Raw genomic sequence first — 24,790 nt, forward strand, 5'->3', positions numbered from 1 at the left:
GTTAGAGATATATGGAGCAATGGAATTAGAGATGGCCCTGTATGAAGAGGATTCTGTAGGGGAATGGAAGCCAGTGCAGATTTTGTTGAAGGGGAGTAGCAGAATTAGAGCGGCGGGAGAGGAAGATAAGCCTGGCTGCAGCATTGAGGACAGATTGGAGAGGAGCTAGTTGGTATTGAGCGAGGCTGGTGAGAAGAGCATTACAGTAGTCAAGCCGTGAGATGACCAATGAGTGGATGATCAGCTTAGTTGCACTCTGTGAGAGAAAGGGCCTGATGCGAGCAATGTTGCATAACTGGAACCGGCAAGAATGGGACAGGGCTTGGATGTGGGGTGCAAAGGAGAGGGAGGAGTCAAGAGTGACACCCAGGCAGCGGAGTTGGGGAACAGGGGAGATGATGGTGTTGTTAACAGTGATAGAGATATTAGTAGGGGGCATAGCTCTGGGTGGGGGAAAGATAATGAGTTTGGTTTTGTCCATATTCAGCTTCAGAAATCGCTCAGACATCCAGGTAGAGATGGCAGAGAGGCAGTTGGAAACTTGAGAGAAAACAGTGGGGGACAGATCAGGAGAGGAGAGGTAGATTTGGGTGTCATCTGCATAGAGGTGATATTGGAAGCCAAAGGAGTTAATGAGTGCACCCAGAGAGGAGGTGTACAGAGAGAACAGAATGGGGCCAAGGACGGAACCCTGAGGGACCCCGACAGGAAGGATAGAAGGTGGTGAGGTAGAGCCAGAGGCAGAGACTGAGAAGGAACGGTTGAAGAGGTAAGAGGAAAACCAGTTGAAGACTGTGCCAGAGAGGCCAATGTTTTGGAGTGTGTGGAGGAGGAGAGGGTGATCCACAGTGTCAAAGGCAGCAGAAAGGTCCAAAAGGATAAGCAGGGAGAAGTGACCCTTGGATTTGGCTGACAGCAGGTCAGATGAGACGGCTTCCAATCAAAGTACCCAGCCGCACCACTGTTCGCTCTGGACATGCTACCGGCTATTCACCACCACTAGCCGGTTGAAGCACGGGATCATCAATCCAGCAAGTGAATTCCCTGCAAGCTTCATATTTATCATCCAACCGTTCCCCCCTTTTCCCCTCATCAGTTCACTCATCTTTTAATCCATAACCTAATTGGATGGACTTTTCAAAGGACATCATTCCTATACAATAATTACAATATATCAGCTCCCCGTTAATTGGTTACTCCATCTTCCACCTAGTGGGTAAGAGCCACCGGACTCTATTTACATCACCAGAACTGTGATAGGTTGAAGTGGTTGCCTGTGTGTGTCTAATCATCTTTTAGTTATATTATTGAGACTGTGAATAAGTGTTTTTATTGTTTTTTAATAAATATTATGTGGTTAATTCAGTGCGCTCTCTACATTATTATCTCTGAATAATATTAATCCATTTCTGTTTTATTGGGTTCCTTAAAGGTTCCCATTGGGAGCTGCCTTATAAATACTTAGTTTTTTTGTTTTAATTAATCCAATTATAATTAGTTGCGCCTGATTTTTAGTTTTCAGTTATTTTGGTTGCATGAGGAGGCCGCCGCCTTCTCTAGCATCCTCAATCATCTGCAGAGAGGGGGGTGGCCATTTTGTGAGGGGTATTTATAATGGAAACAGGAGGAGTGCCAGGACGGCAGACAGGAAGATTTGCTGGTCCCGGCTAGCCGGCAGCAACATACCCGGCAATGGCTTCCACAGACCTCTTTGGAATTTGTGGAGAGACAGGTGGGGCGCTCCTTGGTCGCTGCGGCCTTTCTTATGCACTGGGATAAATTCCTTTGATCCCAGAAAGATACAATGGCTAGGTTGGTAGAGGGTAATATAGACAGGGTGCTGAGAAGGTGAGGAAGATGTATACTTATCTTTTGGAAAGACCTTTACTTCCTGGATATTCCCTTTCTTTAATATGTGATGTAGAGTTTCCATATATAACAAAATAAAAATTTTATTTAATTGAGTGTAGTCAGGGACACTTATAAAGGTTTCTTTAAGGGTGCGTACCCATACTCACAATGCTAACGGTGTGTAAACTCCTCAAAAGGTATATTTGCACAGGTTCCGTCATGTATACAAAATTCTTATAAGAAATTCTTAAAAGAATATTGTTTTTAATATTGACTGTCACCTTATTACTATCCCTTATAATCAAAACATGAAAAATTACCAAAAAAGGAATAAATATCAGCAAAACCTATGATTGTTTGTAAAATGTGTAAGTAGTAGGCATAACAATGTTCCATAAGATGTGGTTTGCCATCCCTAACTGTCTAGCACTTCCACAGTGATCACAAATATGCGCTATAGCACATATTTACCCGGGATTCAGTTTATAAAAAATAGCGGGTCCCCAGGGACGTATTCAGGCAGAGTGCAGCAGCCTCCGGTCTGTGTGAGCCATGTGCTGTGGTCTGCGGCATGGCTGAGCTGGACACCCCAGCTGACCCTGCAGCCACGGACGCTAAAGAAATGTCCTGCTTGGCGCGCCCGTTATTCTTGGATGCCTGAGACCTGGTGGGCAGCCTGAAGCTCCGAACACGGGGTAGGAGCACCAGTGGCCGGGGCCCCCCTCTCTGCTCTTCTTCCCTGCCCTGGCTGCTCCTTCTCAGTATAGATGGCTAATGAATCTATGTCTCAACACAGTAACTCAAATCATTAGAAAGTATGAATGATTTAAGTCACTCAGAGTTTAATGTGTTGAGACTGGCTCATTCAGTGTACCTTGAGCACACAGTATAATCCTCTTGGTGTCGGGACTAGAGTCACTGACTTGGGGGCGGGGCAGAATGTGCACTATGCACGTGGTTCAGCTGTGATTGGCCAGCGGCAATCCCGGGTGGCACCTAGTGGGAGGGAGTTAGTCACCAGTCAGTCTGATGATACATGGGTGAGTCAGGGCTGTTGTGCGGGTGCTGTGCCTGAGTCCTCCTGAGTGGATGGATCAGAATCATGCAGCACTTGCCTACAAGAGGTGCTCACAAATCTAAGTCAGTCTCTGGTGACTTAGATTAGCGGCTCACCTGCTCTGAGAACAAGGTGGGCAGCTGACATCCAGGGAAATCAGGTGTCCTCCCCCAGAAGACAGGAAGCAGCTCCCATTTTCATGGGGATGCCCAGTGCTTTCCTGGGCGAACCCAGCGTTTTTGTGGGTATTTCCAGGAAATGCAGCATGTACCCGCCTCCTGCATGCACCCAGCTGTGCGCGCCATGGAGACTATGCAAGTCTCAGAGGGTGCCCGCAATGAAGACCTGCACATGCGCATATTTGCTTATGCGCAAGCGCAGATCTTCAACATCGGGCCCCGTTGTGATTTTGCAACAGGTCGATTAGATCAGAATGACCCCCTTAGTGCTCACTGCTCAATGTGATTGTGGAACAACCTCTGGAGGTTAGTAGTGGATTATATAATACGTCCAAGCCCACTCTGCTGCTATCTGCAGTCACCTCACAGGAGAGAGGGATCCTGTTTACTTACAGTTGTTTTATTAGGTATTTAGCATTTTGCATTTTATTTGGTTTAGTTCAAGACTGAGTGATATGTTTTTCATGGCTGATAAACTTCTCTCCTCAGCCAGAGGTAATGCCCATATTAAGTAACTAGTATCCAATTGATTATTAATAATAAATCAACATAACACTGAATCTATGTTAGTATATTAACAATCAGTGCATAAGCAGCTGCCTCCCTCAGATGCACTGCACAATCAGTACAGCTGAATAGCCAGCCAACTCCAGAGGACTGAGTCACTCCCTCCATGAGTCCCAGCACTGAGTCTCTGCAACTCACCAATATCCCTTTTCCACTAGCAAAAATAACCTGGGATTTTGCGCGGGGACGCGCATCGACCCAGGTTTTTTTTCCAGTGCTAGTCCCAAGGAAAAATCTTACCTGGGCTTATTATATTTAGCTCCTGGTCTAAGTTAAAGTACATCTTAAAATATCTAATATCACATTTAAATTTGTTTTAGAGTAACTAAATTGACATTTGGGATTTCTGTTTTTTATGTATTGTTTAATTAGAGAGGAACGGCACATTCACCTTTCAAATCCTCATCTGGAAAAAATGAAAGAAGACATATTGTACCATTTTGATCTTGGAACAAGTACTCATGATTTCCCAGCCCTGTTTGGTGATGTTAAGGTGAGAAGTACAGTTATTAATTGCTCTTGAAAATGATATTGTCCGGCGCTATCTAATCGACAAAGGATTACCAATTAAACAGTATTAATACTAAACCAAAAAATATATATTTTGAAGGTATGACTTTAATTGATTGCTGCTGTTTTGTAAGAGGTTGCTCACACTCCCAGAAAACAAAAATTAGAACACAAAACACAACCAAAACGGCGTATAGTTTAAAGTAGATAAATCAATAAAACATTTAATAAGAAAATGAATAAATAATAATAAATAAATAATAAATAAATAAATAAATATGCAATCAGACTGTCAAAAAATGGCCTTATTGGACAACTATATGCTATACAGGTATACTAAAAATGAAAATAAAAATACAATTAGATCAGGATTGTTAGTAAAACCAATTGGTTCCTGGTAACATTTTATGCAACAGCATTTAAGATGTCATTAATTATTAATAATTATTAGTTGCATGAACAATCATTTGCTTAATTTTGACGGGTCCATATTAGTATGTCAGATAAAGTCCCACATCCTCATGCATTTATGCTGTCTTATGTTGGTAGTTAATGTCCACCTTTTGAACCATATAAAAGCAAGGTTAGTATAGTTATTAATCCAGAAAGCAAAGTTGTGTAATTAGGTGAATAGCTTAAATATGTCCAATTAATATGTCTGGCCAGACAGTAAATAGGCAAATACCTTACAGGTTAACATGGTCCGGTAGATCTCCCAATTGCTGGTGCTTATTAACCTGAAATGCAACTTTATCCGGAGTTGGTCATCAAATAGCCATGCCGTGTTCACTGTAGGAACAAAGTGCTGGTCTTTTCAGTGCTGAGCTGAGAGGTATTGGGTCTCTTACACGTTTCCCCACCTGCTTTACGCTGTCAGCGGCTTCCTCAGAGAGATAGGGCAAAAACCTCAGCACTGAAAAGACCAGCACTTTATTCCATACAGTGAACACGGCATGGCTATTGGATGACCAACTCCAGATAAAGTTGCATCTTTTTGATAGTGTGATTGTATATGTATTTATTAATTGTATTCCTTTTCTTATTCAATGTTTTATTGATTTATCTACTTTAACCTATGCACAGTTTTGGTTGTGTTTTGTCTTCTATTGTTCTTGTCAGACAAGGCCAACTTGGAGAGGGAACAAACAGGTATCAATCACCCCGGGCCGATCTGAGAGCACAGTGAAAGTTTATACATTATTATAAATCATATCAGAACATCTGTATTGATGTAGAAAAACTCAGGACCAAAGTGGTTCACACCATAATAATTATGGGAAAATTCTAATGTCAGGAACCACATTAAAAGGTAGATCTCCCTTTTCCTATCACCCAAATGGGTTCTGTTTGGACCTACTCAAATTTGTATTTCATCACCATTTTTATAAATTTAGAATCCAAGTGATAAGAGAATTAGGAGACAAAGTTATGCAACTTGATGAAATTGTGTATAAGATCTGGACTATGAGGCAGATGAAGTAACCTTACACTCCCTTATGAGTCGTGAGGTGGTGGTTGGGGGGCAAGGGGAAGGAGAGGACTTCAAAATGGACTAATCCAGTTTGTCAGTCTTATAGGGTCCGATCATATTGAGATTGTCCACATATTTCTATATTAGCCTAGTGTCAAGCAACAAAATGAATACTATGACATGTGATTCTGTTTTTCTCATTTTCATTTTCTAGTGTAGGTTTATGCATTTGCTTTATAATTGTTTTGTTGTATTTTTTTCTACATATTCTTTCTTGTTAATCAAATTATATTATATAATTATATGGTTATCACTCCAGAACTGCAATATGTCAGAAAAACTGTAGGTTATTTGTAATCTAATATCAGTAAGGCTGTTATTATTATTAAGTGTGTATATATACTGAAGCAAAGTTGTGCCATTATGTAATAAGGTATAGGCTCATAGTATCCTTTTTACCATGTGGTTGCAAAATACCCAAATACTAGTATAACATTCTAATCCAGTAGACTCTAATATAAATTAAAAAAGTGATTCATTAAAAGCTCAAACATTCTCATCAAGAGATCAGAGTGATCTGTGGAGTGTACATATCTTTCTCAAAGTACATAGAATGGAAGAGTTTTCTCTATTTTTCTTGCTAATCGTCATAAAATAAAAATCCGACTATTTCAATATTCACAAAACAAAAACAAACTATATATCCTGAAAAAAGTGATATAATGTGTAATAAAAAATACATTTATCTGACACAGCAAAAACGTGAAAATGAGCTTGGTCATACAGAAATAAATCAAATTTGGTGATTTCACCCAAATCTAAGGGTGCATACACACTGTACAATTTTTTTGACCAATTTGGTTGAAAGACATTTCCATTGAACCCAGTGTCCTGGACTAAAGAAGTTGACAAAAGATATTGACAACAGACGAAAGAAGAAAGATCTAGCTACAGTTTATAGGCTATTTTTGAACGATATTGAAATTGAGCTGCATGCACAGTTGACGAACAATCTTGATGAACAACTGGCGGGTATGCGCATCATCATTCATTGTTTGTTTGTTGACAATATCTTTTGTCAACATCTTCCGTCCAGGACACTGGGTTCAATGGAAATGTCTTTCAACCAAATTGGTCAAAAAAATTGTACAGTGTGTATGCACCTTAACTCTCTCTGCACATTTTACATCTGCCCCCCTGCAGTGCACATGGTTTTGTCCACCTAAGAAGGATTTTGTCAGAAAGAGTGAACTAGAATAAGGGCCTATGTGGTGATTTTCAAAGCTCCCTCATTTATAGCAGTTTTGAAAGCTGTATTTAAAGGGTAATTATATTCAATACAAAACACACCAGATCTGCTACTGAATATAATTGCCCCTTTAAAGCTGAAGATGTGGCAGCTTTGAAAAATACTTCATAATAAATTAAGTAATTGGTCTTAATAGTGTTTTACTAGATTTTTTTTAGAGCCTCCTCTATCCTCCCACTAGCAATGAAATTCGGATCTCTCCTCTGGAATTCCTGCTATTCCAGTGATCAAAACTCCTCTACTTAAAATAATAGAGTCCTCTGGGAACCAGCCTCCATGTAAATCTCTGAATACTAGAGGATATAACACCTGATTCAGAGGTGGACCCCGCTGCATCTGCTCTAGATTCTATTTGCGACAGGTTCGATATTATGCAAATGGTGGTTTCCCTCTCCCTCTTTGGTACAAATATGCAGCTGATTGTCCAAGCTGTTCACTTTCAGCACCTGTGTAGGATGTAACACCACCAGTGGTTGTTGATAAGCAACATCAGCGCACCACCAACACTTGCACCTGCCCTGTGACAGATGTAGTTTATATGAAAATGCCCTCTGTAGAAGAAGTAACACATCTGAAAATGTAGCCACTTTCACTGACATGCCCATGACATGGACACTTTGCATTTACTTCAGGCCACCTCCAAGTCACTACCAAAGAACTCGCATTGAGTTCCAAGCCAAAGCCAAGTCTAAGTACAAGTACCATAATACTTGCATGACTTACGGTAAGTAAGGGGATCCGTTGATACTCCCATTCCCAACAGGACCCTCCCTGCACACAGTACAGGTCAATCAAACCATACCGCATATTGACTATTGTGTCCCCAGCTTTAGTACCCCTTCCTCACACCCCTTTTCCCCAAGTGAGCAACGTGGTGGTATCCTACCTGTGGGTCACACTGAGACTTACCAGAACTTTCCTCTCAAGAGGACATTCCCCACTCCCTTATCCCACTTAGCATTAATACATTTCCATCATGATTACAGCTTTTCCATGAATTTTTTTTACATACACACTGTACAATCCACAGGTTGTTAGACATATATTTTCAGATTTAAAAGGTGAGCGCAGAGTTTAAATACTACCAGCACTATTATACCTTTGAGTTTGGACTACTCAAACTCGGCAGCCCCTTTGAGTACAATTATCTTGAGCGCTGACATACCATCTTTCGATAATAAAAAAAGAACAAACAAAAAAACAGCATTCAGTAGTATACTGGCAATGTGCATCTAAAAAAGTAAAAATAAAGTAAATTGTCACAATAGAAAAAAGGTGTGGATAGAAAAGTTATTCATTAAGTGTTATAAAATAATATATTGTAAAATTTAGAAACCCGAGTCATCATACAAAGTTTATATATTAACAATATTAACTTTAACATATATAATAAAGTTTAACAACTTGTTTCTGCCCTTTAAAGCTTTCAGTTACAGGACTGCCAATCCGAATCAGATTATGCTTCTAGTGTTTTTATGATCATCAGGGCCTTCAGCACCCGCAAAATATATAACTATTGAAAAATCTATATTTGAATGTGTCTAAGGGGGTATTTGTCAAAGTGCACAGAGACATAAAACTGTGAGAAATAAAGTACCAACCAAATCAGCTCATAACTGTCATTTATGAAACAAAGGGGTCCTAATCAGAATCTTTGGTACTTGTTTCCTAGAACGGCCACAATCGGGGGGTAATCGTGTACCTTAACTTAAGGTACACGATTGCCCCCGATGGACCCGATTTCCTTTGAAATCAGGTCCATTTTGCCGGCAAAGGCAAAATCGGGTCCATCGCGTCGGTCGGGTGCATTAACATGGCATGCAACGCGATTTACCCGATTTTGCCATAGGGTTCAATGTTAAAATATTTTTAACATTGTAATCCGTGAAAAAATGGGAAATGGGCCAATATGGGCCATTTTGCATTGTATATGCCCCCCCCCCCATTGTGAACATCACCCCACGATTGACGCCAACCCAAAGCGTGGCGAGTGTAGCGAGCCCGCGAGGGGCGGCGGTACGCGGCCTCTGACCTTTTCATACCCCTACTATCCACGTCGGTGTGGAGTTGAGAATATAAAGTGTGGCGAGCGCAGCGAGCCACCGAGCTTTACCTGTGAAGTTATACGTGTCCTCTCACGGGGCTAGCTACGCTCGCCACGCTTCGGGCTCGCTGCGCTCGCCACACTTTATATTCTTAACTCCACGCCGACGTGGATAGTAGGGGTATGAAAAGGTCAGAGGACGCGTACCGCCGCCCCTCGCGGGCTCGCTACGCTTCGGGTTGGCGTCAATCGTGCGGTAACGTTGAGGGGGTTAAAATTGGGGTCTGGGGAGAATTTTACATTGAATCCAATGTAAAATAGGGTCCCAGGGACCCTATTCACATTTCAATCAATGTAAAAATCAGGGCCATCGCGTCGGTCGCATCGCATGCGATTTGGTCGCATGCGATGCGATCGACGCGATGCGACCGACCCGATCAAAATCGGTGTGGCCGTTCTAGGAAACAAGTACCGAATCTTTCTCTAATAGGCAAAACCATGTGCACTGCAGATGAAGTAAATGTAACATGCAGCGTAAGTTATATTTGGGTGGGATTTATTCAAACAGAAATCTAAATAGCTTTTAAAAAAAAATAAAAAAATAACAGCCAGTATTTACCCTTTACAGAAACAAAACAACTCAAAGTAGATTGGCTGATACTGATCTCTCACAATTTTATATCTCTCCACTAGGGGAGTTACTACTATGGGGGACAGTGGAGAGTGTGCTTTATGCTTAATCACCCACCTGAGTCCACTTTTCAGCTCTTATGAGTATTGTTTAAACCCCAGAAGTTCCAGAAGGCATCTAATGAATATGCCAAGTGTGGCATGTAGATAGTGAACCACAAACTGTCTTTCGCTGCACTTGTGTCAGCCCTCAGCATGCTTAGAAGTATAAAGCAGGAACCTCACTAGGAGGAGTAGGACAGGCATCTCCATCTCTGACTAACATATTGCTCCCAGCGATGCCGTGTTCCACCCTAATTGTAATCTGCCTTATTTTACAATAAATAGGATAATTCTATTTTGTCTACTCTACATAAATAACTATTGCCCCCCCCCCCCCCCAGGTACTCATTAACTCTTTATTCTCCTCTAAATAATACTGCACTTTTATAATTTCTAATAGCTAAAACTTTTCTATTCTACACCTACTGTAGATAAATTTACATCTTAATCTTTTCAGTTTGTATGTGTTGGAGGCAGCCCATGGAGGATGAAAGCATTTGCACAGTACATTACTGGAGAACTGAAGCTGGGAGACCCTAAAGCAGATATTGATAATATTTGTGCAGGAACTGACCGCTATGCTATGTACAAAGTAGGACCAGTGCTCTCAATCAGTGTAAGTTAATGACATCATAACAAATGCTTCTCTCTTTATGCAAGTATGTAGGGCTGCCATCAGAAATTGTGGGGCCTGGGACTGACAAATTAGGCAGGGCCCCCACTAGGAGGGCCTCTCTTGGGTGTGGCTTCACAGGTAGGTCTTTTGACTGCACTAGGTTTTACCTAACTCTGTGCAGTCAGTGTTTTAATGATATGTCTGATTGGTATATAGTCAATATACAGTTAATGTGTGAAAAGGGCAAAATTGCAGGCTATAATAATACTCCTTTTACACCGAACATTATATTACTGGGTGAAGCAGTTCTAGTCAATAATTTGTTTAGTGTAAAAGGGTCAACCTGTGTCTTAAATCCCAGGTTGCCTACCCGGGTTGACCCTTTTTCAGCAAATTACCGGGTTGACATTTTTATCCCGGTAATTTGCTGCTCAGTGGAAAAGGGGGTCAGACTACACTGGACGACATGAGTTTTCACTGTTTTTGTGTCAATGTGGAAACCTGAGCATGTGGACGTTCCCACTCGGAGTATAATAGAAAAAACAGGGGGGGATTTTGGGGCTGTTTTTTGAGTATACCTGCGCACAGAATCTATTTGTGTGTACCTAGGACTAGCAGCTGCACTTTGAACGGATGACTGGGTCCGTTGTGGTTTACAGTATACAGAGATTGGTTTAGTGTTGCGCTCTGTCACTAAGATTCTACCAATGGTTGGGTAAAATAAATGTTTTTTATTGTTGTGCAAAAAAATATATTATAGTATAGGACAAATGCTCTTTTCAATACAGTGTCCAGTCCCTGAGGCTGGAGAATATGTATTCCTTCAAGGGCAATTAATCTATACAAAGAAGAATAATACAAACAAAAAAAAAAAAAAAAAAAAAAGGTGAAAAAAATGTATACAAATGTATCACAAATAGTCTGAATAATATTGAACAATAGTCACTGCTCCAAAATGATGTTATCGAACCGACAGTACAGGATAATGGAAATGAGAATCGTGCAACCAATTTATGCAGATTATCTGTCAGATTAATTGCGTGGTGTGTACCCGCTCAGGTAGCGAGTGAGCGATATTTGTCCTGATATTGGGAGATAAGTGACTTTAAGTATAGTGGATAAGTGGCGTCCCGCTATTTGTAATCCTTATATTGTAACTGGCTCCTTTGCGGTGACCGTTTCTCACAATTACAGGTCCTGTAATTGTGAGAAACGGTCACCGCAAAGGAGCCAGCCAGCATCCTGACACGGTGAGCCGCGACCACTTAAACAGACGGGCAGCAACATCTGTACATCCCGTGTCTCGGCCAGCAGTGCATCGCACTTAGCTACCGGTGACGAACGGGAGACAGAAGGAGCTTCACCTATCCGGGACCCCCAGCTCCCCAAGCCACCTCCTAAAAGTGCCACCGTTCCCGAACACGAATTTTTAAGGTACCAGAACACTGCACAGAACGTTACAATATAAGGATTACAAATAGCGGGACGCCGCTGAACTTATCCACTATACTTAAAGTCACTTATCTCCCAATATCAGGACAAATATCGCTCACTCGCTACCTGAGCGGGTACACACCACGCAATTAATCTGACAGATAATCTGCATAAATTGGTTGCACGATTCTCATTTCCATTATCCTGTACTGTCGGTTCGATAACATCATTTTGGAGCAGTGACTATTGTTCAATATTATTCAGACTATTTGTGATACATTTGTATACAGCTTTTTCAAGGTTGAAAAAGCTGTTTCTTATAACAGCGAAACGCGTTGGTGATATCAGAGGACCTGTCACCACATGCACTGAATATCTGCTCTACAATTCCGGACTGCTCATCTATCCTTCCAATCTCCAAGCACAGCGCACTTTATTGAGAGGACCCCCTTGCACAAACTAGTCCAAACGGACTGGGAAACCTCCAGCGGCTATAAGGAACCTTCACCTATTGCACCAAGTCCTTTGCATCCAGAGAGGATCCCCACGATTCACCCAATCCCTAAGGGACCGGGACACCTCCAGCAAAAACCTTGGTTCTCAAAATCGGTCTGACTCATTACATCATATTATACCAAGAAAAATTTACATCCAGAGAGGATCCCCAAGATTCACACAATCCCCAAGGGGCAGGGACACCTCCAGCAACTATCTTGGTTCTCACAATCGGTTCCCAGACTTGGATATAAATTGGACTTGGACAGCTATCGTCCGGAGCAGATTCACCATTCATTGACAGGTCTTACTGAGTATTTTTTATCTTTTTTATCCCATAATTCATGAATTATCAATTAATTATATCTATTATGATTTTTTATTATTGTCATATTGTATTTGTTTTTTATTAAATAATGTCATTTTGTACATGTTTCACTCTTCATTGAAATACGAGCGCTGCACAACCAACCCTTTTTCTCTATATTAACTTGTGGGATCTGACTAATCCCCAGTGCAGCAGCTTTTTGAGGTCTAACAGCCCTGGCAAGCGCTCTTTACAGTTTTTACTGGTTTCTTCCTGTTCCCACTCGGAGTCCATGTGTATGGTAAATAATTTAAAAAATACACAAAATTTCATGGCGACATTTTCATGCATCGGCCATAGCAATGTTAAGCTTTTGCTTGTATCGACCTTTTGTCAACCTACCATGCAGATCCCATAATAGACTGTACAACTGTTCTTTCCTTTTTGTATGAACCATGATTAGAGGTGTACATGCAATGCCACCACCCTGGGCAAAGGCTCATAGGTATGGTATTGCCACTATCCCTGGACATGGCCTGCAGCTAGTATCGCTGTTGCAGAGCTGCCCAAACAGTTCAGCCCTGCTTGGGCATTTCTTTTTGTTTTACTATTGAAGAACATATTAGGTATTTTTTAATATTCCCATATATTGATCTTTGTTTATTTTATTTTTCAGCATGGAATGGGGATTCCATCTATCTCAATAATGCTCCATGAATTGATCAAACTGCTGTATCACTCTAAATGCTCTGATGTTACTGTTATTCGTATTGGTACATCAGGAGGCATAGGTAAAGTATATTAAGGTTTTGATATATTTTCATAAACTATCTTATGTACCTTCCTATGTATGTATCTTCATACATTTTAGCTGCAGTCGCACCAAACAGACCCTCTTGTCATGCCAGGCCCCATTAGATTCTGCAAACATCAGGATTTTTTTTTTACTGAATATGCATCTTAGATACAATGTGACTAGGACGCAGCTGGAAACTGGTTAACTTAATTTGATGTGCAACATTTGTATCTTAATCTGCATATAAAATGCTACAATGCAGCGACCGTGGCTTATTTCCATACTGAGTTGTGCTTCATTAAGTTGTGCCTCACAAGCAGCCCCTATTAAAGTCTTTCTTGGAGTGCTGACTGATTGCCAGTGCAGTGTTGCTTGTAACCAGCGCCCAGCTGCATTTTCTTCAATTTTGTGGCACTACATTGCTTCCATATTCCAGCATCTCCGGTTCCAGCCTGGTCACCAGCATCACCATTTCTAGCCTGACCACCAGCATTACTGGTTCTAGTTTGTCTCACCAGTGTTACCAGTTCCAGCCCAGTCTCATTGCTGGTACCAGCCCGACGTCTGGTATTTCATTACCGATATTGTCCTGATACCCCAGTATAGAAGGACTCTACTGTTGTTGTAAATGTACCAGTCCTTCCCAGCCACTAGTGATTTGTATCATCAAACTAGCTATAGCTCATCTCCATATCATTCTTCTGGTTTTATTACTTCCCCTATTGCTTTCCCAGAGTCAGCTTTCCAAGCCAATTCTTTGTATCTCTTTCAACCAGCAATGATTGTCACTCTGTTGGAGAACCAGGGATATAGTTCATGTTAAAAATGATTTTCGGGTCGGGATTGGGGATTTAAGCATTTTTAACTTGCTGAATATCCAAGGTCCACTAACATGCCTTTGAGTATTCAGAAAATTGCGACAATTAGTCAGTGATATATGGGCCCTTGTTTTTTTTAGTTTATTTGCAGCCAAGGGATTTCATTCAATTCCTGTATAACCTAAGGGACAGAGATGGAACTAGTGGAGGACAGTCCGGGCACAGCCTAAAAGGTAGTAGGGGGCAACTCTCTCTCCTCTCAGCTCCTCTCCATAGAGTGACACAGCCTGACTTTCAGTCCATGCTGGCTGGAGGGTAAGGAGGGGCTGCATTCTCCCAAGCTCCTCACCTTTCCATGTTATGGTTCAGCACCAGCTTCCTCTCTCTCCCTGAGGTTGTGTTCAGGCACCAGGTGATCTGCTTTAATGATCTTGTGACCATCCCTGGCTTTAAGTCCAAGGACAAATCCACCATCCATGCAGTTCTGGGCCCAACTAATTAAATTGAAGTACTGTATATTTGTCATCCACTGGCTGTATCATCTCCCTGTTGTCACCCTCTCCCCATTATCCACTGCTGTCACCCCCTCCAAGGTGTCATCCTCTCTCTCTGTCACCTACTGCTTTCATTGTCTCCCTGGTGTGACTCTCTCCCTGTCATCCACTGCTGTCACCCTCTTACTGGCACCCACTGCCTATCACCCTCTACCTTTTGTCATCCTCTCCCTGTCATCCACTGCTTTAACACTGGTAACTGGGAAGCAATGGGACTGGTTGCATCAGAGCATAGTACCATGTCAGGTAGAGACCAGCCTGGTATAGTCCCATCTACTGCAACCATGCCACGCAAGTGATTAAGCGATGCCTAACTAATTGAAAATAAAAATGTATACTACTTTTTCTTGGATTATCCATTAACTGTGCAATGTTTAACATTGGGTTTCTGCTATGTTTTCTTTAGGTATTGAGCCAGGTTCTGTGGTAATTACAAGTCAGTCTGTAAATCCCTGTTTTAGGCCTGAATTTGAGCAGATTATCCTTGGGAAGACAGTAGTTCGCGGAACAGAATTGGATGCTGAATTAGCCCAAGAGTTGCTTAAATGCAGTCAAGAAATTAATGAGTTCAATACAGTGGTTGGAAATACTATGTGCACACTGGATTTTTATGAAGGTTTGTTTTATGTATTAAACTTTGTTATGAGAAAATGTATGTGATTCAAAGCAAGTGTCACAGGGATAAGGCCCATACACACTGGGCAATTTTGAGCTGAAAGAAGCTCAGTTTTGCCATTTGAGCTGCTTTCATCTCAAAAGCTGCCTGGTTTGTATAACACGGCAGTAAGCACTGATGAGCGCTCCCGCATAATCGCCAGAGGTCTCTGTGCGTCCTGCTATGGAAAGCTGTTCACCCCCTGTGAAAATCGCTGGCCAGGGGGAAAATCACCAAGTGTGTGTGGACCTTTACTGTATATTTTTCGTTAGCACTATGGATGTGTTCTATTATAATCTTAGTACCCACAACACAATCTTAAGTGCATGGCAGTCTTACACACCATTGCACTAAAATACAGTCAATGCAACTTACCATAAGCAAATTGATATGACTGGAGGTTGTTTCTCTACCATCACATTTTACAGTGACTCACAGTTACTCGGTCCTCAAGGCACACTGAAATGAAAAGAGGTATTGTTGCCCATAGCAACCAATCACACTATCATTTTCTAGGATGCAATAGAAATATGAAATAATAATTCATATACATTTTTAGAATCTTTAGTAAATGTACTACTAATAATCTGGGTTTTAGGAATATCCATGCTGCTGACCTATTTAGCTATGTGTATTTTGATTTAGCCATCTGTGCTGAACCCTGGGTATCACTAAAACATGGACTGTTAGTGTACATTAATGACCGATGTCGAGAATGTCTGGTATAGAGCATAACAAATATCAATACCAGAGCTGACACTACCTGCTCAGCAGGGGATGCATAGCAGCAAGGCCCAGGCAGGAGAGGCGCTCTACCTGGTCACTATTGCTGCCAGCTCTGCGCCTTTCACACTGTATGACAGGCAGCAGTGCCAGCAGCATGGAGATCCCTTCCACAACACCAGCAATCTGGGCCTGAAAGGCAGCTAAGCTACACGGATCGAAGGAAGCAAAGCTACTGGGCAGCAAAGTTGGTGTCAGTCAGGACTGCCAGCCTGACAGACTTTGGTAAGTGTAGGAAAATAGAGAAAGTGTGTCTGTGTGGTGGAGCGGTGGGGGGAGAGCATTATGTGTAAGTGGAACTATTACAGTAGACATTTTGTATATACTTACACTGTGGACAGCTGTGGACATTATGGGTGACATTCTATGGGATGAGAGTTTTTCGCACGTCAGTTTTTCGCCCATTATCGCACTTTTTCTAAATCGCATTTTTTGCCGTGGATTCGCATATTTAATGAGGTGCGTGTTCCGGCAAGAAAAGTGTGATGTAGTGCGATAATGGGCGAATTTTCGGCATGAAAATGTGTGATTTTTAGGCATGAAAATGTGCGAATTTGAGGTTATGTGCGATTTTGTGTTTGTATTAAAAAAAAAAAAAATTGCGTGGGGTCCCCACTCCTGAGCATAACCAGCCCCGGGCTCATTGAGCCGGATCTGGTTCCAAAAATACGGGGGACAAAAAATCTGGGGGTCCCCCGTATTTTGAAACCAGCACCGGGCTCCAACAGCCCGCAGTGTCATGCCACAGCCAGGGGACACTTTTTACATAAGGTCCCCCGGCCGTACCATGAGCACCGTGGCTGGTCAGCCTTGGACGGGGTACCTGGAGGAGTGGGGACCCCCCCAATAAAGGGGTCCCCCCCCCCCTGGCTTCACCCGTCCAGGGCTGAAGCCCGGGGCTGTCACCGGGTTCCCTGGCCAGTGGACGCCGGCCTGATGGGGCTACATCTTTCAATCCTTACATTGCTTTATACAGGAAAACTACAAGTACCAGCAGACCTCCCCCGCAGGCTGGGACTTGGAGAACCACAAGTCCCAGCATGCGGGGCATTAATGGGCCAGCTGGGACTTGTAGTCCACCTGTAAAAAGAATGTTAAAAGAAAACACACACACACAGAGAAGTAAAACTTTATTACATACACATCCACACACCTCACTTTTACACCCACATACTCTCCGATCCAGGATCCAGCGCTGGTCTCCCTTCTGCAGAGCCGGCTACCCCCGCACTGACAGCGGGGACAACCGGCTTTCTCCGATGGAGCTAACAGCTTCCGTCGCGTTCTCCCAGCGCAACAGAGGCTGAGAGCGTCTTCGGCTTATGCGTCTCCATGGAGACGCATAGCTCAGCCAATCAGGGCTGAGCTATGCGTCTCCATGGAGACGCATCGCCCAATCACGCTCTCAGCCTGTGTCGCGCTGGGACAGCGCGACTGAAGCTGTTAGCTCCATCGGAGAAAGCCAGATGTCCCCGCTGTCAGTGCGGGGGTAGCCAGCTCTGCAGAAGGGAGACCAGTGCTGGATCCTGGATTGGTGAGTATGTGGGTGTAAAAGTGAGGTGTATTGATGTGTATGTAATAAAGTTTTACTTCTCTTTGTGTGTGTGTTTTCTTTTAACATTCTTTTTACAGGTGGACTACAAGTCCCAGCGGGCCCATTAATGCCCCGCATGCTGGGACTTGTGGTTCTCCAAGTCCCAGCCTGCGGGGGAGGTCTGTTGGTACTTGTAGTTCTCCTGTATAAAGCAATGTTAGGATTGAAAGATTTAACCCCATCAGGCCGGCGTCCACTGGCCAGGGACGCCGGTGACAGCCCCGGGCTTCAGCCCTGGACGGGTGAAGCCTGGGGGGACCCCTTTATTGGGGGGGTCCCCACTCCTCCAGGTACCCCGTGCAAGGCTGACCGGCCACGGTGCTCATGGTACGGCCGGGGGAACCTTATGTAAAAAGTGTCCCCTGGCTGTGGCATGACACTGCGGGCTGTTGGAGCCCGGTGCTGGTTTCAAAATACGGGGGACCCCCAGATTTTTTGTCCCCCGTATTTTTGGAACCAGGACCGGTCCAAGAGTCCGGGGCTTGTTTCAGAAATACGGGGGACCCCTATGCTTTTTGTCCCCCGTATTTTTGGAACCAGGTCCGGCTCAATGAGCCCGGGGCTGGTTATGCTCAGGAGGGGGGACCCCACGCAATTTAAAAAAAAACAAAAAAAAACATAACATATTTTTTACCACAGAACCATGCACAGATCTCAATGATCTGTGCAGGGTTCTGGCCAACTCGCATATCAGAACCTGGTCTGATTTTTTGGCGAATTTAAGACACATTTCCCAAATTTGCATCTCATTAAATATGCGATTTGTATACTTTTTCAATGGGAAAACATCTGGATACGAGTTCCAGCGCGAGTTAAAATCGCACTTTGTAAAAGTGCAATTTCGCGGCAAAATCAACGATTTTTGCCGTTTTTCGCATCTCATTAAATATGCGAAAACGGGATTTCGGACGTTTTTTGCTCAAATTTTGCCAAAAAAACACACATCTCATCCCATAGAATGTCACCCTATGTGTGTAAACTGCGTTCCAACTGCGGTCATTATGTGCTCTGGGACTGTGGTCATTATGGGTATAAATGGCGCTATAACTGCAGTCATTATGGGTATAAATGGCGCTACGACTGCCGTCACGTATATAAACAGAACTACGACCAAGATCATAATATGTCTAAATGGTGCTACGACTGTGTTCATTATGTGTATAAGGTATAAGGGTATAAGTGGCACTACTACTCCAGGAATAATGTGTTTAAGAGGCACCACTACAATGGACATTATGTCTATAAGCGGTGCAAATACTGTATTATGGGGGTTATTCAGAACTGATCGGTGTTGTGCGAATCCACAAGGTGATCATTTATATGTATGGATTGTAGCACGCATGCACAAGGCCAAACAGTAACAAAATTCAGCGATTCATCTGTCTGCAATCTGCTTGCAACTTGACTGACAGGAAGCCGTTTGTGGGTGGTAGCTGGATGTTTTCAGGGAGGGGGTGTGATGTCAGGAAAAACACAGGCATCCCCACGCATTTTCAGGGAGGGTGTGTGATGTCAGCTTGGCGCGTACATTCGCACTGGCTGGCACATCACTTAATGGTCGGCGACTATCGAATGATATGGAATGTGCACGCATATGTGAGGTTGCTCTGAGCAGCCTTACATATGTGTGCACGTTCAGAAGGAAGTGGGCGGGCAGCTGACATCCAGTGATGTCAGCTGCCCGCCCCCGCGTTATCTGCCTATTAGCATAAGAATGCCCAGTGTTCTCATTGGAACCCCCATGAAATGTTGGGCGTTCCCATATGCTAATGGTCCAGCCCCCCGTGGACACATGCACATGTGCAGAAATACACATTGCAAAAATGTGCGAGCGCAGGCTATCTGCGAATGGACCAGAATAAGGTCCTATGTGTGTGTGAGAGGCGGTACTAATGTGCTCATTATGTGTGGCACTAGTCCTGTTGGCATTATGTATAAGAAGCGCTGATACTGTGGGTATAATGTGTAAGGGGCACAACTATTGAGGGTATGTTGTATGCAAGCAGTACTACTATGTAGTGTGCAACTAATTGGCACTACTATGTGGTGTAATATGAATCAAGGGCACTACTTGTGGTGCAATATGAATAAGAGTGTGCTAATATGTTGCATTATTTCAATATTTTTTTTTTTTGTGTGGCTACACCTCTTCTTTGTGAAACCACACCTCTTTCTTTCTGCACACGCTTTTCCTTTGTAAAGTTGGAGGGTGTACATTTATATTTTGCATAGGGGCGCCAAACACCATAGCACCGGCCCTGATCAATACCATGGCTTATTGCAACAATGAAGCATTTCATACACTATGGGGGATATTCTGGTTGATTCTCAAGGCTGTGAATTCGCTGATGTTTGCTTTGGGTACGTGGTTTGCTTTGCTCGCCAGTCAAAGTCAAACAGTGGTTGTGTAGATAGTGAAACTGCAAGGCCTTGCTCCTCCCTCTGGGCGTGAAAGGTCCTTTAGCCCACTTGAATTTAGCAACTACCCTGAACTAATGTACTGTATACTAATTTCTTCCTATTGAATCTTGTACTGTATATATCCTTTTCTCTGTGGTACTAAGGCGCCATCTAGTAATAACTGAGCAATACTGTAAAGGCCCCCATACACTATGCGATTTTGGGACGATTTCATCGGATTTCGGCACTTTGGGCCGATAACCGGGTGAAATCGGCCCAAAATCACAGTTGTGTGACATCTTATCCGATCCGATGCGCGGTCGGACCGGATCAGGGAGGTCGGACGGTCAGCACATAAGATCACATCCGACCTCCCTGTATGCTATGCATATGCCTGCCCACCTGACAGGCATATGCATGCAGACTGACCGGGAGCAGCACGGCGGGCAGCGGGTCCCTGAGCACCAGCACACACTGACCTGGCCGGGTATGCTGTGATCACAAATAGCAGCAGCGGGGACGGGCAGGGCAGTGGCGGCTATTCGATTTTTAAAATACCTGTCAAATGACCGGCCGTTCTCTGAGAACGCCTGTCATTTGACAGGTATTTTAAAAATCTAATAGCCGCCACAGCCCTGCCCGTCCCCGCTGCTGCTATTTGTGATCACAGCATACCCGGCCAGGTCATCAGCACTCGCTGCACCCGCCACCCGCCCCCACTATATGTGATCACATGCCCGGCCAGGTCAGAAGCACCCGCCGCCTGCCCCCACTATTTGTGATCACATACCCGGCCAGGTCATCAGCACTCGCGGCACCCGCCGCCCACCCCCACTCTTTGTGATCACATACCCGGCCAGGTCAGCAGCACTTGCCGCACCCGGCCCCGACGCCCGCCCCCACTACTGGCGCTGCACCCCACCTGCTCCTCATTGGCATCACCGCTACCCGCCCCACTGCTCCTCACCGCCCTGCAGCTCCCCATTTGTTTTACATGTGATAAATCGCAAGCGATTTATCACATGTAAAAATTGGCTCATCAAGTCCTAAATTGTATGTGAGCCTCCCGGGGAGCTGCCGGGTGGCTCGGAGGAAAATTGGGTCCGACTTGTCCTTAGGACAAGTCGGCCTAATGTATGGGGGCCTTAAGATTCTACATATAGTATCTTGCCATCATTCTTTGTTAAGATTCTATTATAACCAATCAGGTGAACATTATTCATTAGAATAAAAATGTGCATGCTACAATGTGCTGAAACACATTTTATACTTCCATTATGTACAAGGCAGTGTGGAAGCATATCCTTATTTTAAGAGTTGGCATTATATGATTATTTGGTCTTTGTTGGATAAACATGTCTTTGAATATTTAGAGTACCAATTTTATATTTCTTCCAAAGGTCAAGGACGCCTTGATGGTGCAATCTGCTCATACACAGAAGAGGAGAAAATGCAGTACCTGAAAGCAGCATATGATGCTGGAATTAGAAACATAGAGATGGAGTCTTCAGTGTTTGCTGCAATGTGTAACATAAGTGGACTGAAAGGTACAAAGCATGACTTCACTGCAATATCATGCTTTTACATATCATTATCATTACAATGTAATACAAGAGGAGTGTGCAACCTGGTTTAGAGATGTGTCCTTATACAACTAGCTTTAATACACCATAGGATGGAAGAGCCGGATTAAGGAGGAGGGGACCAGGGGGTACATTACCTCAGGCCCCCCTGCCTGTTGTCGAACACTGCATAAAAATGGGCTGTCAGAGTGTTGGAGGCTGACACTCCTCTTGCAGCTTTAACTTTCCATGTGTTCCGGCTCCTTTCAGCACCTCCAGGCGGGACAGGGGCCAACGCCTCCTGGCAGGACTGGGGCAAATGCTGAGACCCTCCTCTACTGTGAGCTGAAGAGAAAAAGACCACCAGACCGCCCGGAGCTGCAGGCCTCCTTCAGACTCACGGAGCTGCACAGTCTCCTGTGGCCACATCGAACAATAGCCCTTATTCAGATTTGATCACAGTACAAATTTGTTCTCAAAATGGCCAAAACCATGTACACTGCAGGGGGGGGTGTAACATGTATAGAGTATAGAGGGAGAGTTATGTGTTATTTCTTTTTTGTGCAGGGCCAATACTGGCTGCATTATTTTTACACTGCAATTTAGATTTCAGTTTCAACACACCCCACCCAAATGTAACTCTCTCTGCACATGTTTCATCTGCCCCACCTGCAGTGCACATCGTTTTGCCCATTTTGAGAACACATTTGTACTGCGATCAGATCTGAATAAAGGCCAAGGTCTTAATTGATGATAAATGTGGAGCCCGATTCCTGGAGGAAGGTATCGGCATTTCTGGTTCCATGAAAGCAGTAGGTGAGGGTGCTGCACATGCAGTTGGACTGAATATATGGATGTTGTGCTTCATGGTATACCGTGAGGTTCCATTAGTTATAGTGTGTTTGTGTGTATGTATGGTCTATGTTTTTATGTATGCTCTCTGTGTGTGTGTGTGTGTGTGTGTATTGTTTGAATGTATTTATGTATGTATGTATGTATGTTGTGTGTATGTGTGTGCTGTTTGTCTGTGTGTGTATATACTGCATACCTCCCAACTGTCACGATTTTAGAGGGACAGTCCCGATTTTCGGGTCCTGTCCCGCTGTCCCACCCACGGCAGGCATTGTCCCGCTGCGGGGGGTGGCAGTTGGGAGACCCCCCAATCTAGTAGAATAGACGCTGTGCGCGTGCGCACAGCGTCTATTCTCGTATGAAAATGAGGTTGCGGCTAATTAGCATAAAACGTGCCCTCATTTGCATACGCCCCCCCCCCTTTTCAGGCGCTCGCGCGGCGAGTGTCCCTATTTCTTCAGATCAAAAGTTGGGAGGTATGATACTGTGTGTCAATGTATTTACTGTATGTATGCAGTGGGTGTATGTTGTATGTGTATGTATTCAGTGTGTGTAAATGTACATGTATGCTGTGTTTGTGTGTATGCTGGGTGTATTACATGTATGCTGTGTGTGTGTGTATTCATGTATTGTTAGTATGCTGTGTGAATGCATGTATGCTATGTGCATGTATTTAAGTAATATGTGTGTGAATGTGTGTATGTATGTATGTATGTATGTATGTGTGTGTATGCTGTGTGAATGTATGTATATATGCGTGTGTATGCAAGCAGTGTTTGTGTATGTGTGTTTGTATTTATTTAGCCCTTAGGGCCCCCACTGTCTTAAGTACCCCTGGGGCCTTAATCTGGGTCTGTAGGATGCAAGAAGCCTGGCGCAAGTGATCTGTCAGGCCCTGTTTGACTTTGGTAGTGTCAAACATCTTTTTCACATATTTTTTCCCCAAAAATGCACCACAGGAGTGATGTAACTAGGAAGCACTAGCAAACTGCACTGATTTACAACACTTGTGTTTGGCTGAGTCTGTATAAATAGACCTTGGCATGGAAAAATCGGCGGCCACTATATTTCAGCAACAGATTTAGACTCAGTAACGCACAGATACACAGGTTTAAATTAATCAGCAGAATCTCCGGTTGTATCACAGTTGTACAAACCGCGTAAAGACATGTTTTCCTATAATAGTCACACGGGATCTTGCTCACTGAGGATATGTGGCATGACTGCATCAATGATGTATGAGGACATATCTGTAAAAGTTTTTGAGCATAGATGCAAACATACTTGTGAACAGGTGCATTTTGACATGTGGATTTTGATTTACACATTTAAATATATCTGGAAATTACCATCCAGCATATAGATAAGACCATAGTGGATGTCCATGTCAACTTCTTAATGATGTATCTGTAGTGTTCCACTCCAAAATGGTGCATTTGTAAGATGCCTCTAGTTCCATAATGCCCTTAAAGAACTTTGCATATGTAAAAAGGCCTCATTTGGGCTTAGTTCTGTTACTTTAGTCATAAATGGAGATGCAGTTGATATGTATATGATCTGCATTGCCTGTACTTTTTTATGCTTTGTTATAGAGATGTGCGGCGGCCACTTTTTCGGGTTTTGGTTTTGGATCTGGATCTCCCTTCAAGTTTTAGATCTGGATTGGTTTTGGCAAAACCACCCTTGCAGGTTTTGGATCTGGATTTTTATGTAAAAATGCTAAAATAACAGAATTTGGACCTGTTTTTGCCCCTAAAGTATTATTGACCTCAATAACACTAGTTTCCACTCATTTCTAGTCAATTTTGATCACTTCACAGCTCACAAAATTGTTTTCATTTACTGTAGTTGGGCCAAAAGGTTATACCGAGGTTGCTGGATGACTAAGCTAAGCGACAGCAGTGGACATCACATACATGTGGACCTTAGGCCGGTTTCACACACTCCGGCTCCTGCCAGACGGTGAAATCCCGCACGGCCAGGGAGCCGTGCCGCACACAGTACTTTATCATGGAGGGGATGGCCACAGCCTGGCAGCCGTCCCTTCCAGTGGTGGGATCCGGCTGCAGCCGTGTGGCCGGGCCGTGGCCGTCCCGTGTGAATGGACACAATAGTGTCCATTCACAACTAATGTGTGCGGCACGGCTCCCTGGCCGTGCGGGATTTCACCGTCCGGCAGGAGCCGGAGTGTGTGAAACCTGCCT

General features: G+C 43.6%; 1 protein-coding gene across 3 annotated transcripts in view; it reads left to right on the forward strand.

The window, feature by feature from the left end:
* UPP1 (uridine phosphorylase 1) overlaps positions 1–24,790 on the forward strand; it is a 37,706-nt gene that overhangs the window by 9,523 nt on the left and 3,393 nt on the right. For all 3 annotated transcript variants that reach the window (XM_083188180.1, XM_083188179.1, XM_083188181.1), the window contains exons 3-7: positions 4,027–4,147; positions 10,178–10,336; positions 13,249–13,363; positions 15,147–15,356; positions 21,573–21,719. In XM_083188180.1, coding sequence (XP_083044306.1) covers positions 4,027–4,147; positions 10,178–10,336; positions 13,249–13,363; positions 15,147–15,356; positions 21,573–21,719 — 752 coding nt within the window. The remainder of the gene's footprint in view (positions 1–4,026; positions 4,148–10,177; positions 10,337–13,248; positions 13,364–15,146; positions 15,357–21,572; positions 21,720–24,790) is intronic.

Source organism: Crinia signifera, chromosome 5 (assembly GCF_055691185.1).
Source record: "Crinia signifera chromosome 5, ASM5569118v1, whole genome shotgun sequence".
Lineage (NCBI taxonomy): Eukaryota > Metazoa > Chordata > Amphibia > Anura > Myobatrachidae > Crinia > Crinia signifera.